General features: G+C 43.5%; 1 protein-coding gene across 3 annotated transcripts in view; it reads left to right on the top strand.

Moving 5' to 3' along the window:
* ARHGAP26 (Rho GTPase activating protein 26) overlaps positions 1-19,860 on the top strand; it is a 643,079-nt gene that overhangs the window by 539,630 nt on the left and 83,589 nt on the right. For 2 of the 3 annotated variants that reach the window (XM_089673028.1, XM_089673027.1), the window contains one exon: positions 869-904. The exons of the other annotated variant lie outside the window; for it this stretch is intronic. In XM_089673028.1, coding sequence (XP_089529154.1) covers positions 869-904 — 36 coding nt within the window. The remainder of the gene's footprint in view (positions 1-868; positions 905-19,860) is intronic. 3 annotated transcript variants of the gene reach the window in all.

Genomic DNA, 19,860 nt, shown 5'->3' with positions numbered 1-19,860 from the left:
GTCCTCTGGTTAACACCCAATGCCATGTTTCATCAATAAAGACTGTTTCAGAGGCTGTACCCATGTAGCAGTGGATCTGGTTGAACTTTATGATATAGGGCCAGTGTTTGCCATATTTTGTTTTTACATGCTGAACCATGCTTGGCCATATAAGCTTGAGGTGGATTTTAAAATACTGACATTTGACTTTATTTAGGCATAGCTCCTTTATATGTATATGGAACCATTCTTGCTGCACCCACTGAGGGCTCAGATATCCTAATCACAGAAGGATGTCGAATTTTAAAATAATTTTTGCTTTGCTTTTTTTTTCAGAAATTATGCTTGGTACCCCTTGGTGTGATATGGCACCAAAGAAAAGAGAGGATGACAAAAATATTCAGCAGGCAGGGAGGGTGACAATGACAGCAGAGACTGTGGAGCTGGTGCATGTGTTTTTTTTTTGTTTTTTTTTTTATATATTTTTTTTTTTTTAGGTACTGTAGGTGTACAGTATCACCAAAATACAAAGGTTGCACTTGCTACTCTTTTGTGTATATTGTTGTGAGCCTAGCATGGCTGTAGGATGTGCATTATCTTAGCTGCATGTGGCATTTATAGCTGAAACAGAAGTAACCCTTAACTTTTAGTTTTACAACTTTCATAATAGGCTGATGGCAACCTTTTGTGTAAATGGCTGTTTTTTTTTTTTTGGTTTTTTTTTAAGCAGCAAACATACCTTAACCTGGAATGAATGCAAGGCTATCTTGGTAGTCATTGTGGTAATGGGTTGTTGTCATGTGTACTTTTCCATGTCTGAACAAAGTTGTTTGACATGTTTTCAGAAAAGCCACTACCGTTTCATGCTCCCCTTTAATATCTTTTACAGACTGAACCCCAAGAATATAACAAGCCTTTTACCAAGGTAAGTGAAAGCTGTGGTGCCAAGAGGTATCTGGTCATAGTGAGTGGTGCAAATAATAATCCTTTTAGCAAATTGAGGCACTGTATTAGGCCTCTTGCTCATGGTACTGATGATTGAGCACCAGCATTTCTTAATGTAATTTCAAATGTTTGTTTTGCATGCGTACAATACATTCCTAGGCAAAATCCAATAATACTATATTTATGTCATGTGCATATTTGCAAGTACTGGCGCAAAATACTGACCAGGAACGCACATTTTTCTATTTGTTTTTTTTTTAACGTAAGAATACACAACGCTTGTTTACATGCTTGTGTGTACATGCTTGTAAACAATGGGCTGCATTTCAGATCAGTAAAAAAAAAAAAAAAAAAAAAACCCTGTACTGAGCTTTTTCAAGCTGCAGTGTGCAAGGGGTCTAAGCCATATACTGTATAGTAACAAGAAAGTACAGGTACAGTGGATATAAAAAGTCTACACACCCCTGTTAAAATGTCAGGTTTCTGTGATGTAAAAAAAGAGACAAAGATAAATTATTTCAGAACTTTTTCCACCTTTAACCACTTCCATACAGAGCACTTTTACCCCCTTCCTGCCCATGCGAATTTTCAGCTTTTAGTGCTGTCGCACCTTGAATGACAATTGCGCGGTCATGCAACATTGTACCCATATGACTTTTTTATCATTTTTTTCACACAAATAGAGCTTTTCTTTGGTGGTAATTAATCACCATTGGGTTTTTGATTTCGTGCACTATAAGCAAAACGAAAATTAAAAAAAAAAGTTTTCTTTGTTTCTATTATAACATTTTGCAAATAAGTAAATTTTCTTCATAAATTTACACACATTTATACTGCTACATAACTTTGGTAAAAATAACCCAAATCAGTGTATATTATTTAGTCTGTGTGAAAGTTAGAGTCTACAACCTATTGCACCAATCATTGACAATTAAAACCGAGTGCAGCGCTAAAATATATAAAGTGCAAAAGAAAATGGTCCGTGATTAATATATTGATTCATATGAGCAAGTCCCAAAAGATAGCTGATGAAACCAGGAAACAATGGAAAAAATGCGCACTCACCGGACGCGCATGGAACATGTGCATATAATTAATATCCACTGGAATCTGTATAGTAGATGAAGAGGGTAAACTTCAATCTGTAGGTCAATCAGCCTGGGAAAATATATAGGAAGTCTGGAGGTCCCTTTAAGGATGGTATGGTGCTCAGCCAGAATCCAAAGCTCCGTCCCTCTGGTGGTGGTAGGTCAAACTACAGGAATCCTGCAAGTTGATTTAGCTCCCAATAGGAGCCAAAGAGACAGGTGCCCATAGTGTAGACTTCCTATATATTTTCCCAGGCTGATTGACCTACAGATTGAAGTTTACCCTCTTCATCTACTATAAAGATTCCAGTGGATATTAATTATATGCGCATTTTCCATGCACGTCCGGTGAGTGTGCATTTTTTCCATTGTTTCCTGGTTTCATCAGCTATCTTTTGGGACTTGCACATATGAATCAATATATTAATCACGGACCATTTTCTTTTGCACTTTATATATTTTAGCGCTGCACTAGGAGCGCTCACTTTATACCATTTTATCTGTAATCATTGACAATTGATCACACCTGAAGCACCGAGGGCCTATTTCATTTCTTGAGGCCCTAACATGCTAAGGAAAGTACAAATAGCCCCCAAAAGACCCCTTTTTGGAAAATAGACAGTCCAAGGTATTTAGTAAAAGACATGGTGAGTTTTTTGAAGTTGTAAGTTTTTCCCACAATTCTTTGGAAAATGAAGAATGTATTATTATTCTTTTTCACACATACAGTGAGTACAGAAGTATTTGAACACCCTGTGATTTTGCAAGTTCTCCTACTTAGAAATCATGGAGGGGTCTGAAATTCACATTGTAGGTGCATTCCCACTCTGAGAGACAGAATTAAAAAAAAATTCAGGAAATCACATTGTATGATTTTTAAAGAATTTATTTGTCTTGCACTGCTGAACATAAGTATTTGAACACCTAAGAAACCGCAAGAATTCTGGCTCTCAAAGACCTGTTACTGTGCCTATAAAAAGTCCACCTCTACTCCACTCATTAATCTAACTTAGTAGCACCTGTCTGAGCTCTTTAAAAAGACACCTGTCCACCCCACAGTCAGTCAGACACCAACTACTACCATGGGCAAGACCAAAGAGCTGTCAAGAGACACCAGAGACAAAATTGTGGACCTCCACAAGGCTGGAAAGGGCTACGGGGCAATTGCCAAGCAGCTTGGTGAAAATAGATCAACTGTTGGAGCAATTGTTAGAAAATGGAAAAGGCTAAAGACTTTCAGTCTCCCTCGGACTGGGGCTCCATTCAAGATTTTACCTCGTGGGGTATCACTGATAATAAGAAAAGTGAGGAATCTGCCCAGAACTACAAGGGAGGAGCTGGTCAATGACATGAAGAGAGCTGGGACCACAGTTTCAAAGGTCACTGTCGGTAGAACACTACGCCGTCATGGTTTCAAATCATGCATTGCACGGAAGGTTCCCCTGCTCAACTCATCACATGTCCAGGCCCGTCTGAAGTTTTCCAATGACCATCTGGATGATCCAGAGGAGGCATGGGAGAAAGTCATGTGGTCAGATGAGACCAAAGTAGAACTTTTTGGTCTAAACTTCACTCGTCATATTTGGAGGAAAAAGGATGAGTTGCATGCCAAGAACACCATCCCTACTGTGAAGCATGGGGGTGGTAACATCATGCCTTGGGGGTGCTTTTCTGCGAAGGGGACAGGATGACTGCACTGTATTAAGGAGAGGATGAATGGGGCCATTTATTGTGAGATTTTGAGCAACAACCTCCTTCCCTCAGTCAGAGCATTGAAGATGGGTCGTGGCTGTGTCTTCCAACATGACAACGACCCGAAGCACACAGCCAGGATAACCAAGGAGTGGCTCCGTAAGAAGCATATCAAGGTTCTGGAGCCAGTCTCCAGACCTAAATCCAATAGAACATCTTTGGAGGGAGCTGAAACTCCGTGTTGCTCAGCGACAGCCCCGAAACCTGACAGATCTAGAGGAGATCTGTGTGGAGGAGTGGGCCAAAATCCCTGTTGCGGTGTGTGGAAACCTGGTCAAGAACTACAGGAAACGTTTGACCTCTGTAATTGCAAACAAAGGCTTCTGTACCAAATATTAACACTGATTTTCTCAGGTGTTCAAATACTTATGTTCAGCAGTGCAAGACAAATACATTCTTTAAAAATCATACAATGTGATTTCCTGAATTTTTTTTTAAATTCTGTCTCTGAGTGGGAATGCACCTACAATTTCAGACCCCTCCATGATTTCTAAGTGGGAGAACTTGCTAAATCGCAGGGTGTTAAAATACTTCTGTTCCTCACTGTAATTGTCAAATAACAAGTTTATTTCTCACACCTGGCATAGACATACCTGCAATTGCACCCCAAAACACATTCTGCTACTCCTCTTGAGTATTGTGATACCACATGTGTGAGACACTTTTTTCACACAATGTTGTCAATTTATAACATATTTCTAACACACAGCATGTACATACCAAAAATTATGCTCCAAAATACATTCTGCTACTCCTTCTGAGTATGGTGATACCACGTGTGACACTTTTTTACAACCTGGCCACATACAGAGGCCCAACATCCAAGTAGAACATTAACGCGTTCTAGGAGCATAAAAGGGGCATAAATTACACATCTAATTTCCTGACTAGCTATCACAGTTTTGAAGGCCCTGGAGCACCAGGACGGTGGAAACACCCACAAAATTACCCCATTTTGGGAAGTAAACACTCCAACATATATTCTATGAGGCATAATGAGTCTTTTGAACATCATTTTTTTCTATAAGTTTTTGGAAAATGTGGAAAGAAAATGAAAAAGCATTTTTTTACACAAAGTTGTCAATTTATAGAATATTTCTTCTATACTCAAAAATACATTTTGCTACTCCTCCTGAACATGACAATACCACATGTGAGACTTTTTCACAGCCTAGCTGAAGAAAGGATAAGCAAAAGATTACCTGTAGTTTTAGGAGAGCATTGGACCAGAAAGCCGGAAACAACCACAGGAATATGGTGTATAAACAAGCCAGGGTCAGAACAGACAGCAGGCTGAGATTCAGGCAGAAACATGGTCCATAAAAGTACTGGGTCAGTATTGGTCCAGGCAGCAAGCAGAAACATGGTCCGATAAAGTCTTGGGTCAGTACACGTAGCAAAAGGAGATATGATCAGCACAGTCAAAGTATTGGTCCAGGCAACAGGCAGGAACATGGTCCATAAAAAGTCCTGGGTCAGCACAAGCAGCCGGCAGAGATATGTTCAGCACAGTCAAAGTATTGGTCCAGGCAGCAGGCAGGAACATGGTCCAAAAAAGTCTTGGATCAGTACAGGTAGCAAGAGGAGATATGGTCAGCACAGCCAAAGTATTGGTCCAGGCAACAGGCAGGAACATCAGGCTTAGGGCCTTGGTCAGGTAGGACCAGGGCACAGGGGTATAGGCTTTGTCCCACCCGGTCTCTTTGAAGCCTCCAGACAAACAGACCCTGTTCCGGAAATTATAAAACCTGGAGAAAACCAAAAACTGTTTTATCTACTCTGAAGCCCCTCACATATGTGAGACCCCTGTGTTTTCTTGAATACCACTACTGCAGTAGCAGGGCAAAAGATCAATCAAAGCAGCAGGCAAAAAACATTGTTTTAACAGGCCGAGGTCAGTCCAGGAAGAAGGCATAAACGTTGTTGATAATCCAGATGGCAGGCAGAAGCATAGTCAATAATCAGGCCAGGGTCAGTTCCAGTGGAAGGCAGAAATGTGGTTTAGAAACAACTCAGATGGCAGGCAGGGCATTGTCTGTAAACAAGCCAGGGTCAGTTAAGGTGGAAGGCAGAGGCATGGTCAGTCAAGGCAGCAGGCAAAAGATCAGCACAGATAATAAAAATGGGGAAATTGCAGGCTGTTAAATATATGGGGAACTAATATTTTATGAACGTGTGATAACATCTGAAGCAGTCTCCGATGCATAGGCCTGGTTGGGAGGGACATTGGGGACAATGAAAACTGGTGTCTTTCCCAATTCCCCCTCTGTTGCATACCCTACATTTTATGGGGCGTCTTCTTCCTGTTTCTGATGGTGGAATGTTCTCAGGGAAATGGCGTTCATGAAGTCTGCTGACACAAACGGAGCAAATGTTTTGTGGTGGAGATCCTTGCTGATAGATTGGGGCAGTGACAACATTTGAGAAAGGTGGTAGGCCTTTCTACTGACTTTTGATAGGTGATGTATCTATGGCCATGTGGACAAAGTATATTGCAACTTTTTTGTACCAGAAGAGGGACTTTCTTGTTGATAAATGGGGTTGCAGCATCTGATAGTTTAAATCCACCCCCGACCCATGAATCGATTGTAATTGTGGATACACTCTGGCTTTCAGATGGGACCTAGTCTTCCATGAATTTCCACCATAGTGTCATTATGGTTGGTGGAAAGGGCATAAACATCTCTCCTATCCCTCCACTTCATGGCCAACACTTCCTCGTTCCTCAGACTTGCAAATTCCCCCCTTTGTAGCCTTGTGTTCACTAAATTTTGTAGGAAGCCCTTCCTGTTTGTTCGGGTTGTACCGCAGGCAATCGTTTTCTCAAGGTACAGGTGGCGGAAAAGGGGCAGGCTTGTGTAATAGTTGTCTAGGTAGATGTGATAACCCTTTTGGAAAAGTGGAAAGACCAGGTCCCAGACAATCTTTCAACTTTTGCCAATATAGGTTGGGCACCCAGGGGGCTGGAGCTGGAAGTCTTTGCCTTCATACACATGGAAGGCATACACAAATCCTGTGGCTTGTTGAGCTTAAGTCTATATCTGGCCCTTTTACTGGGAATGTGTTGCTTTATTCCCAGCCAGCCAGTAAAGTGGACAAGAGATTCGTCCACACAGATATTTTGGTCAGGGATATAAAGTTCAGAAAATATTTTTATTTTAAATGAATTAGCAGGAAATTCTTTTGTACCCTTCTCCTGACTGATTCCTTTTAACAGCGAGATCCCTCTGGTGCTTTGGAAGCTCTCTGCAGACCATGGCTTTTGCTGTACGATGCGACTAAGAAAATGTCAGGAAAGACCTACTGGAACAGCTGAACTTTATTTGGGGTTAATCAGAGGCACTTTAAATGATGACAGGTGTGTACTGAATCCTATTTAACATGATTTTGAATGTGATTGCTTAATTCTGAACACAGCTACATCCCCAGGTATAAGAGGGTTTGCACACTTATGCAACACATTATTTTAGTCTTTTATGTTTACCCCCCACCCCCCCTAAAATATTTCAGTTTGTTTTTCAATTGATTTGTACAGTTTATAGGTCGACATTAAAGGTGGAAAAAGTTCTGCAATGATTTATCTTTGTAATTTTTTTACATCACAGAAACCTGACAATTTAACAGGGGTGTGTAAACTTTTTATATCCACTGTATATGTGATACCTTTTATTGATTAGGTGAAAATAATTGTAGTGTAAGCATTCAAATGTATTCTGTTCATATGACGTCATGTCTGGTGATGAAGACAAGCAGTGAATATTCTCTTAAGCTTGCAGTACAACATATATTCAGTTAGCCAACAACAGATATTGATTTTACAGTAAATTCCTTTGAATGCTTGAAAAAGGTATGAATCTTTTAGTGGAAAACTGCATCCCGTTGTGGATTTTTCCAAATGCAATGAGGTCACATCTGACCATAATTTGTTTGCTTTCTGTACCACTGAATCATTCTTTTCTAGGACTGGACAGTTTTCCTTTGCTGAGTCATGCATTCGGTTTAACTTGGGTGGAGGCAGACGAGACTCGTAACAACATATTTGATATGTCTGTCCAGCCAGGGCTTTGAATTAATAAGAAACAAATGGTTTGTTAGCAGTGGACAACTTAGTAGAGGTCATATTCCACTTTCCTTTGAATTTGTATTTTTACTTTCCTTCTCCTGAGTTCAAGCCAAATGGATGATAGAATTCGATGGTAATAAAAACCACTCCATAAAAACAAATGCTTAAGCTGTGTTATATATGAAGTGACTAAACTATTCTGAGAAGTCACCTTGAACTAGAATTATGTCTCGTGCCTGGCACTTGACAGCTGTAGACACTCACTCTGACATTTTAAGACCTCCTTGTTTTTGCCTGCCAACATTGCAGTTTACGACCTGGTGATCCTCATTAGCAGTGCAGATTTTCAGGATCTTACTGTACATAAATTTGTAGGCTTTAATCAGCAAATGCATTATTTTGACAGATTCACTTGAGTTAATGAAAACCTACTAGATCAAAACTACAGCCATCTCATTTCCTCTTGCAGGTTTACACTTTTCTTTCTTTTTTTTTTTTTTGTACTTTCTTAAATGAATAATTCATTTGCCAAAAAGTCAGAAGATGAATGCATTACATTTCTGTATAAACATGTCATTTTCTGGTCAATGTAAGATGTAAAGGATAAGTTCACTTTTGTAAAAAAAAAAAAGGTTAAAAAATGCACATTTATTTTTTTCTTTCTTAGGAATCTGCAGAGCATTGCATCCACGATCATCAAGTCGTGGGTGCAGTGTCAGGCTCCTTCAGACTATTTTCAAATAGTGACAGCTGGTACAGGGAGAAGATCCCCGACTTGCTGCCACAGTGAGTGTGGGGATTGGGGAGCAGCTGCAGGAGCAGGAATATTTTACATGTTCTACCCCAAAAAGGGGTGAAACATGTAACATGTTACCAAAGGTGTACTTATCCTTTAATTACTTGCAGGAATTTCATGCTCTAAAGACCCTTCAATGGAGCACGTGGCTGCGCCATTCATTCACAGAGATCTATAAATAAAATAAATGAACTACAAGTACCAACAGCCTTTACAGCTGACGGCTTGTAGTTCTCAATGGACTGTGAGGACGCTGGTGAGTGCTCTACTAGTCCATTGATTCTTCCTGACATTCTGTAACTGCCTTACACTGACAGTCTGCAGGAAAAAAAAATGATTCTCTATGTGACCTTTCTGTTTTGGGTTCCACTTTGTTGTTAGTGGTCAAAGTCCCTGATATCTGTGCAAAACCCTGGACCTACACTTGTCTAATAAACAAACTTTCAATGTCTACTGAAGGGCTTCCATGGTACAGGGTGATGACAAATTAAGCAAAGTATAGTCCAGGGAGTCAGTGAAGTCAGATCCCAAGTAACAAAATGTATCAAAGAGGTGTTCAAAACAGAATTTGTGCTAATAAACTTAATTTGTTACATTTTTGTATTTTAATTGTTGTGAATGAGACTCTTGTATATACTTTTTGTACAATATTTCTGTAATAGTTATTATTTAAAGTGAAATTGTAGAAGATAGCTTGAAATACCTCCTGTTTCCTTCTCTCCACCTTGATGTGCATAAACAAAGGGCAACATATTCAATATTTAATTGGAAATCAAAATAGAGTAAGCAGCTTGAAATGCGTCATACAATTTCAGCCAGTGTCTATTTTTTTTATTGCTCCTTCTTGCCAGTCTTGGTCTATTGTAGAGCAGTCTGGGACACCTGCAACTAGGGCATTCTAGCATGCTAGCAACACTCAGCTTTCACCCCTTCTGAACCAAGTTGTCACTGAGACAGGAAGGGAGGGGAACACTGATATAAAAGCACTTTTCTACTAAAAAGGGAGTAGGCTACACTATATATCAGTTTTTATTGCTGTCTGTTCCCCCCTTGGAGATTGTCACACTTTTCCTGTTGTGGTACCAATGATCTTAACAGGAAGTGAGGAGAAATCTCCCCAGTGGGCCAAAGACGAAAATACCAGAAGTTTTTAAATCTTTCCCATTATATACAGTGGGGAAAATAATTATTTGATCCCCTGCAGATTTTGCAAATTTCCCACTTACAAAGAAATGAAGGGTCTATAATTTTTTTTATCATAGGTGTATTTCAAATAATAGAGACAGAATATCAACCAAAAGTCCATAAAAACACATTATACAAATGTTATAAATTGAGTTGCAGTTCAGTGAGTAAAATAAGTATTTGATCCCCAAGCAAAACATGACTTAGTACTTAGTGAGCCACTCCATTGCTGTATTGGTGGTGGTATGTTTTGGGTCATTGTCATGCTGGAAGACCCATTCACGACCCATGTCCAGTTTTCTGGCGGAGGGAAGAAGGTTCTTATCCAAGATTTTACAATACATGGCCCCATCTATTGGCCCATCAGTGTGGTAAAGTCAGCCTGTACCTTTTAGCAGAGAAACAGCCTCAAAGCATAATATTTCCACCTCTGTCCTTGACTGTAGGGATGGTGTTCCTAGGATCATAGTCAGCATTTTTCTTCCTCCAACTATGGTGAGTCAAGTTAATACCAAAGTGCTCAATTTTGGTCTCATCTGAGCACAGCACTTTCTCCCATTCCTTCTGTAAATCATTTAGATGTTCATTGGCAAACTTCAGATGGACCTATACATGTGCCTTCTTGAAGAGGGGAACCTTGTGGGAGCTGCAGGATTGCTGTCGATGGCGGAGTAGTGTTACTAATGGTTTTTGTGACTGTGGTTTTTGTATTGTCTAATACAGTTTTATCATTTAGTAGTAGTATCTAAGTGATTACAATGTGGTCCTAACTGCCTTGAGATCACAAGCTCCTCCCATGTGGTTCTGGAATGATCTCTCACTTTTCTCACGATTATCCTTATCCCAGTAGGTGAAATCTTGCATGGAGCTCCAGAACGAGGGTGTTTGATGGTTATTTTCTTCCATTTGCGGATAATCGCTCTAACAGTTGTCTCCTTCTCACCAAGCTTCTTGCTGATGGTCTTGTAGCCCATTCCAGCCTTGTGCAGGTCTACAATCCTGTCCTTTGACAGCTCTTTGGTATTGCCCATGGTGGTGCTCAAGAAAGAGATTCTGTGGACAGGTGTCTTTTATACACATAACATGTTAGGAGCATCTTCTTAAATTGACTGTACTAATCTGTGTACCACATGAGCACATAGCCATTTTGTGGGAGCCAGAATTATTGTTGGTTGGTAGGTGATCAAATACCTTTTTTCTCTTATGTTCATTGACAGACACAGCATCTCCTTCTTATCCATAACAAAGTAGGGTTTTATAGCCGTAGCTAAAGGACTAGGACACTAGGCAGAAAAAGATGACTTGGCACCTCCTGTGAGCAGTCCTCTGCTATAGGCCTTCAATCTTTTCTGATTAGTATTGACGTGAAGGTTTGCTGGAACTTGTGGTCCCACGACCTTTCTTTCTTTTTTTTCCTTTTTATTTTTCCTGGAATTTTGTGTTCCTGCAGAGATCTTCTGTCAACAGTCGGGTTGGATAGTCTAGATCCATTGGTCACCCCAGTCTGTCCAGCAAACGCACACAGACCGCTAGCTCCTTGGTCAGTCGGCTGCAACTATACCCCACAGACCTGGGAGACCAGTGAGTTAAATGTCTCACAAGGACACAGCTTCCCCTGGCCGACACCCCCCCCCCCCCCACTTCGGTGGAGTGGAAGATCTGTCACTGGAGCTTCACCTGCAATCTCTACTGGATTGGTAAGTAGTGCCACCTCCCCTCTTTCCCAGGACGTGGTGTGGAGCGCGGGTGCTCCCCTGGGGTGGTCAGTCCTACGGGATCCCTTCTCACCCTACCCATCCCCCCTTTTCCCCACACAACAACACCCTAGATTACCTGGTGGGGGGGAGGTCGATGCCAGTCACAGTGATGGCTTGGGCCTGGGTGCCTGTGTTAACCAGGCCCTGGTAGTGTCTGTTCACCCACTGAGCCTGCCTCCCCTCCTGCGGTGCAGTCTGGGGAAACCTGGGGGGGGGGGCTTTGCCCTGCTGTGGTGGGTTGCCTGTGCTGTTTGACTGGCCTACCTAAAGTTGAGGGGCACGGGCCGTGCCGCCATGTGGCTCAAACAGAAGGCGGCCATGATACTGTAGCTGTGGCCGGCAGCTTCTAGTATCTGGCACAGCAGCCTTTTTGTTGGTGTCTGAGAAGCTCAGGCGACAGAGGCTGGCTGGGGGAGGTCCTTGGTGGCCATTTTCTCATAGCCCACGGCAGGGACATCTCATTGCACCTCGGGCTTGTGGGAGCAGTGCTTGGATCTTTTGTGCAGGCCAGAAGGCGGTGACACATGGGCACCTTGGCAGTTTCTGCTAGTGTTGAGTCCTCTCTGGGGGTCTCTCTCTCTCCTGTTTACCTTCTGGTGATCCCTAGGGGTGGTCTTCTGGATTTTGCCCATGTTGGGGTCATTGTTTTGCAGTTGTGCCTATTGGAGGGGCTGGTCATAGGACCCCCCCCCCGGAGGTCCTGGATCCCTTGGTTCCCCTTTACAGGTGGTCAGCCGTCTTGGAGTCGTTCGTGTCCCGTGTGGAGGCAGCGGGCGGCCACAAGGTAAACAAGAAGCACCTCCTGTCATCGCCCTCGGACAATTCTGAGACCAGATCCAGCCGCCGCGTATCCGGATGACGCATCCCCTGATTCCCCGGATGAGGACGACGGGGCCTCTGTAGCGGCACAGGAGAATTCATTGGTAGCGGCACTTACTGCTTCAGTGCATGAATTGCTAAAGATTGAAGACTTGGCTGATGTGGTGCCTGTCCCTTTGGTACACACACGCTGGCTCGGGCAGCCAAGGTTTTTTCCTTACCCTCAGTATTTTGACAAATTTGTCTATATTGATTGGAGTTGGCTGAAGCATCCATTTGTACTCCCCAAATGCTTCAGTGTGTTGCCCTTATAGGATGCCCTGCTGAAGAAGTGGACCTCCCTGCCGGTGGTGGTTCTTCCCATCTTCAGGCTTACCAAGGCCACGTTGATCCCGGTGGAGGAATCTACCTCTTTTAAGGATCCTGCAGACCGCAGGGTGGAGGCGATGTTCCCTATTGGCACTGAGGCCGATGTTGACTACGGCCTTGGAATCCCTGTCACTGACTGAATGGGCCTAGACTCTGCAACTAGCCTTAACTGCTAGTCAGTTGTCCCAAGCATATGTGGAACTGATGGATCAGTTGGTCCAGGGATTGAAGTACACTTGTGATGCCTCCCTTGATGCAGCTCCACTTCTCTCTAAACTGTTCGTCTCAGCCATGGTGCTCTGGCAGGTCCATTGGCTCAAGTGTTGGTTGGTGGACCAGACCTCCAAAAAAGCCCTGGTAGACCTGCCCTTTCAGGGCGAATGTCTTTTTGGCGGCGGCTCTCGTTGTGCCACATATAGGCCCTGTATGGGGCTGTGCAGAAACTGTTCCTTCGTGGAGTGACCATCCCGGTGCCTGCCTTGTAGCGTTGTCGAGGCTTTTACTCCTATCTGTTCACAGTTTCCAAGGTGGATGGAGTTTGCCCAATCCTGTTTCTCAAGGCCCTAATTATATTTGTGTGGATTCAAGATGGAATCTGTGCGCTCAGTGGTAGCCTCCCTCCGTTGAGGAGTTTCCTGGCCCCCTTGGATATCAAGGACGCTTACTTTCATATCCCCATTTCCGAGGGGCATTTGCCGTTCCTACATTTTGCCATCGGGGATGTGCATTACCAATTGTGGCACTCCCCTTTGGTCTAGCTTTCACATCCCGGGTGTTTACCAAGGTCCTAGCCCCGGTCTTGGCCTTACTGAGACAACGGGGGAACGCGGTGATCGCTACCTGGATGATTTGCTCCTGCATACAGAGACTCGCAGGTCCTTACTAGATAGTGTGGAGATCACCATGCGTTCTTAACGGGACTCTGGGTGGAACCTGAACCTCAGGAAGTCAGTGTTGACCCTGGCCAAGCGCCTGAAGTATCTGAGGATCATTCTCGATTCGGAACAAGCCAAGATGTTCCTTCAGTCAGAAAAACTTTTTAAGCTCCAGTCAGCAGTCCAGCAGCTCTTGGCCTACAGTCGGCCATCCCTGTGTTGTTGCTTGCTGGTGGCTACCTTTTTGAAGCAGTTCCGTATGCCCAATTTCGCACGAGAACTCTGCAGAGGGAAATCCTATCAAAATGGAACAAGGCTTCTGTCTCCTTGGACATTCAGATTCACCTGGAGCGGTCGACAAGGGCATCCCTTCTTTGGTAGAGGAGGTCTCCGGCTCTATGGACTGAGCTTCCGGGGGGGGGGGCATGAGAAGCGCAGCAGCGGTGCTGGAGGCATCTCACATTCTGCAATGGGCAGAGAGGGTTGTTCAGGTTCTGTCCACCATACACATTCCAGGCATTAAAAATTGGCAAGCAGATTATCTCCGCCATCAGATGCTGGATCAGGGTGAGTGATCCCTACAACTGTAGGTATTTCATCAGCTCTGCATTCACTGGATCTGCCAGCTTTCCACCTCAATCAAAAGGTTCCACGGTTTGTGACAAGATCCCTTGGCAAGTTTGTGTTGGATCCCTTGGCAGTCGCGACGGATGCGCTAGTGGCGCCTTGGGATCAGTTAACTCTCATCTACACCTTCCCACTGCTCTTCTGATTTCTCATTTACTACCCAGGATAGAGGTTGAAGGGATCCCGGTCATCCCTGGGCTCTGGACTGACCTTGTCATCTGTGGTATGCCGACATGGTGCGATTGGTAGCGGACGCTCCCTGGAGGCTGCCTCTTTGGGAAGACCTTCTGTCTTGAGGGCGGTCTTCCACCCTGCTTTACCATTGCTGACTTTGATGGCATAGCTATTGAGAGACAGGTTCTGAAGGACAGGGGGTTATCTGGCTCAGTGATCCCAACTATGATAAAGGCCTGTAACTCTACTTCCTGAAAGATTTATCTTCGCACCTGGAGAGCCTGTATTGATTGATTATTATTATTATACAGTATTTAAGTAGTGCCAACAGTTTGCTCAGCACTGTACATTATAATGGGAGACAGTACACAAGACAGTACAGTAACAATACAATACACGAGGGGTTCGAGGGCCCTGCTCCTTGGAGCTTACAATCTAGGAGGGAGGGGAGAGTGGTATAGGAGGAAATAACTATGAGGGATGGAGTGGTGGGAAGAGCGGAAGAGATCAGCAATTAGGTGAGGGTGGGGTAGGCTTCTCTGAAGAGGTGGGTTTTCAGGGTGCGCCTAAAGGTGAGGAGGGTAGGTGACAGTCTGATGGATTGGGGTAGTGAGTTCCAGAGGATGGGGGAAGCCCTGGAGAAGTCCTGGAGATGGGCATGGGAGGAGGAGACCAGGGAACTGGAGTGTAGGAGGTCTTGTGAGGAGCGGAGAGTGCATTTTGGGTGGTAGATGGATATCAGGTCGGTGATGTAGTTTGGGGCAGTGTTATGAATAGCTTTGTACGTCACTGTTAATATTTTGAATTTTATGTGTTGGGCAATCGGAAGCCAGTGGAGGGATTGGCAGAGGGAGGTGGCGGATACGGAGTGGTTGGTAAGGTGGATACGGAGTGGTTGGTAAGGTGGATGAGTCTGGCCACAGAATTCAGGATAGACTGAAGCGGGGATAGCCTGTGTTGGGGTAGGCCGGCGAGGAGGGAGTTGCAGTAGTCAAGTCGTGGTATGATAAGGGAGTGAATGAGTTGCTTTGTAGTTTCTGGAGTTAGGAATGTGCATATTTTGGAGATGTTGCAGAGGTGGAATCTGCATGGGGTTGATGTGAAGTCTTGGGGTTCCATCCTCATTCCTTCATTGTGGCTCGGGTGTTGGCCTTCCTTCACCATGGTGTGGATCAGAAGCTTGCGTTGAGTACGATCAAGTGTCAAGTTTCTGCTCTGGCTGTTTTCTTTCAGCGACCCTTGGCCACACATTCTTTGATTTGCACATTCATTCAGGGGGTTTGTCATGTGAGCCCTTCCGTGACCTCCCCTTTGCCACTGTGGGATTTTAATTTGGTGCTGTCAGTTCTTCAGAAGCATCTCTTTGAGAGCATTCAGAATATACCCCTGCTTTCAGGCAAGAAGTTGCCTTCTTTGTCGCTATCACTTCTGCATGGCAGGTGTCAGAGTTGGTGTCTTTATCCTGTAAGCTGCCTTATATGGTTTTGCACAAGGTAGTACTTCGACCTCCCCCTTCTTTTCTGCCAAAGGTGGTATTAGATTTTCATTTGAGGATATTGTCCTTCCTTCCCTGTGTCCTGGACCAACGCATCCTGAAGAGGTGACACTGCACTTCCTGGATGTAATTCGCGCAATTCGCGTGTACCTTGTGGTAACAGTTGCGTTTCGGAGCTCCAATTCTTTCTTCGTTATCACGGATGTTCTGAAGAAGGGCCTTGCAGCCTCCTCTGCCACTATTTCCTGTTGGATTTGACAGACGATTGTATGCCATTAAGGGGCAGCAACCTCCCTTCCCAGTTATGGTGCTCTCCACTAGCGCGGTCAGCGCCTCCTGGGCACTTCGACATCCGTCGTCTGTTTCTCAAGTTTGCAAAGCGCTGACCTGGTTGTCTGTGCACACGTTTACTAAGTTCTGTAGGGTTGATGTGTTGGCATCTTCTGATGCTGGTTTTGGCTGCAAAGTTTTTCAAGTGGCTGTTTAGGTTTCCTGGGCACCCTCTTTGGGGTCTTTCAGAGTTTTGGCTTCTTGCCCTGGGTTTTTTCTTTCTCCTTTGATTGGTTTGCCTACCCCTCATGGCACTGCTTGAGGACATTCCTACTTTGTTATGGATATGAAGGAGATGTTGTCTCTGTCAATGAACATAAGAGAAAATGGGACTTTTTTGTACTCGCCATAAAATTTTTTTCTCTGAGTTCATTAACGGACACAGCACTCACCCCTCTAGGGAGATTTCTCCTTTGACACTGCTTGTGACTGACTGGAGGCCTATAACAGAGAGGGGGTTTTATACCCAGAAAGGACTGCCCATAGGAGGTGCCCAGTCATTTTTTTCTGCTTAGTGTCCTACTCCTGTAAGTGGGGCTATAAAACCCTACTTTGTTATGGATAAAGAGATGCTGTGTACGTCAACAAACTCAGAGAAAGGGATTTTACAGTGAGTACGAAAAAAAAAATCTAATTTTTAATTAATGAAATGGAACTCAATTTATAACATTTGTATTGTGTTTTTGTGGATTTTTGGTTGATATTCTGTCTCTACCATTTAAAATACACCTATGATAATAATTATAGACCCTTAATTTCTAAGTAAGTGGGCAGGCAAACTTACAAAATCTGCAGGGGATCAAATATTTTATTTTCCCCACTGTATCTAGAACATTAATGTTTTTTGATTAGATATTTTTAAGTCATGCAGCATGACTTTGTTAGTTTCTCTGATAAGCATAAAACATCCCTTGCAGTGCGACCTGGTCCACACTGCGTGGGTTAGTTGCTCTTTCTTGTCTAGGAGAACAGTAAAGGACATTTACTTACCCAATCCTCCACTCCTCCCTGAAGCTGGAACAGTCCCCACAGCTTGTGCACCAACATGGTCTAGTGTGCAGACCTCATTTAGACCAGTGCAGGGTCCATAGCCCTGCTCTGTTTGTGAGGATGCCTAAGGAACAGTCCACTGGGGGAGCGCCTGCCAAGGGACCGCAGGATCTAGTAAGTGAAACCGTTTCTCTTCTCCCCTAGAAAAAACGAGCAATTAACGCTTGCAGTGCTGGCACAGCCCCACTGCTAGGGATATTTTTTTTTATCAATACAGAGTTGGACTATACGCTTATCAAAACAAAGAGAATTAAAGCGGTTGTAAAGGCTGAAGGTTTTTTACCTTCTTGCATTCTATGCATGAAGGTAAAAAAACCTGTATGCCGCTGTGCCCCAAACCCTCTCAATACTTACCTGAGCCTCGTTGCAATCCAGCGATGTGAATGACAGCCTCTGCAAGCTGCTTGCTGTGGGGGCACCCGACAGACAGGAGGAGCCGGGAGAACCTGTGGTGGACCCGAGAAGCTGAGGATCCAGGCTGCTCTGTGCAAAACCACTGCACACAGTAGGTAAGTATAGACGTGTTTTTTATTTCTCACAAAAAAAACCAAACCTTTAGAATTGCTTTGATAAGGCCATGCTGCAGGGATAAGTGAAGAATACTAAATCAAAAGATTAAACACATTCAGTTTTAAACAGCAAGCTTCTCTTTTCTAGCTATAATTTTCCTATGCAGAAGCTAAGCCACATGTTTGATTTTATTTGCTTGCTATTGATACATTTAACAACTTGCTGGTAAACACCTCATTAAGCTAGAGTTACGCTGGAGATTTTCAGTAGCGCAATCACACCACTAAGACTGCAAGCAGTTAATCAGTAGAAGTCCGCAATTAATCTCTAAACAAGGAGAACAGATAGCTCCCTATGGTGTAAATTACAAAAGTAACATGTAGTAGAATCATGTAGCGATCAGTCATATGATTGGACCATTGTGCATACTGTAAGAATTCTTAATAATGTATGCTACTTGTGTGCCATCTGTTTAGCGATCCATTTTAGTAGCATGATTTAGACAGATACTAAAAATATCCTGTATAGTATAGCCCAGTGAGGTGATGGGCAGCAAGCAAAGATCAAAATTGCTCATGTAGTTTAAAGAGGAGTCCCCCCCACCCCCCCTCGTCCATGAAAAAAATTACAAGTCATCAGCTACAAATACTGTAACTGTTGATTTTTAATATTAAGGCACTTACCTGTCCAGGCATCCAGCGGTGTCCTTACCCGAGCCGATTCTTCAATCGCCTATCAGGTGCTGGTGCCACTATCTTGAATAAGGGAAACTTTGCAGCTTCACAGCCAGATTCCTACTGCGCAGGCTGCAGTCTTCTAGGACATGTGAAATGTTCCAGAAGGCTGCAGGGGAAACAAGCAGAATTTTCCCCTTTTGGGTGGAGTTCTGCTTTAAGACTTTTGCTGCACAGATAAAGTGGACCCAAACTCTCTCAACAAAAAGTAGCTATTTTTCATATGCTTTTTCTCTTAGCCTCTTTTTGTTTCCTTACATCTCTTCAGTTGCATCCTGGTTTCTGGTCTAGGCCCAAATGTTGTCATACGTCCCAGGAGTCTTCATGGACATTTTCTTTTTCTTTCATCTTGAGGAGGGACTTTCTCAGCTATACACACCCTACTGCTTGTATGAAAGGACGTACATGCTACATGAATCATCTGCACTTAAAGTGGTTGAAAACCCTTACATATAGCTAGTGAAGTAACAAGCCTCAGGTGATATACACAGAGATGAAACAAATCCTGCTTCATATGTTGTACCTGTTTATCTGTAGCACTCTCTCCTCTACAGCCTCCTACAAAACACAGAATTTACACAAATTTGTCAGCGTCCTTCAGAAGCACAAAGCAGGGGTCTCACACACTGCGCAGCTCAGGGAGAAGAACTCTGAGCCTGATTGCCTCTCATCACACTACACGACGAACAAGCACAGCTGTGGATGTCAATCACAGGTTGTGTGCTAGAGCTCTCCATTCCCACCACCTTTTTTCTCCTCTTGGTGCCAGGGAAAAGCTGTCAGAAGTCACTACAGGTAGCAGAGGAACTAGACAGCAGAGAGAAATTACACTCAATGCTTTGGATAGAGTCAAGCACACAATGTAGAAGGACCATGCATGGATAAAAATGCAATCCATGTATGACCAGCTTTACTCAAGATTTCCTCTGCTAGAAATGCTAGAAGGGTGTTTTTTTAAAGTGATTTTTCTATGAAATAAAGCATGGAGACATGGATGGATGGCTGAGTTTGCTGTGAATATTAAACATGTTCAGTTTGTGGTGCTTAAATACAGTTTAGTTCTGCTTTAACTACTGATTTAACTGCTTGTTGACAGTTATCTTTGTTAAATCTTATTTATTGTGGAGATGAGATGACTAACAAGTGGTTAAATCTCTCGGTAGCAAAGAGTATTAAACGCTCATGTAGCATAGCTGTAAACTGTATTACATGCAGGATGATATATAGAGTTGAAATACACATATGTAGTCCAGACACTTTTGTGACTCGTATACCTCTGCCAGACATTCCACCCAGCTTTGCTCACTCTGCT

Source organism: Staurois parvus, unplaced genomic scaffold (genome assembly GCF_062004578.1).
Source record: "Staurois parvus isolate SC_StPar_1 unplaced genomic scaffold, SC_StPar_1.0 ptg000133l, whole genome shotgun sequence".
Lineage (NCBI taxonomy): Eukaryota > Metazoa > Chordata > Amphibia > Anura > Ranidae > Staurois > Staurois parvus.
Note: the sequence above shows the minus strand (reverse complement) of the source record. Positions and strands in the feature narration are given on the sequence as shown.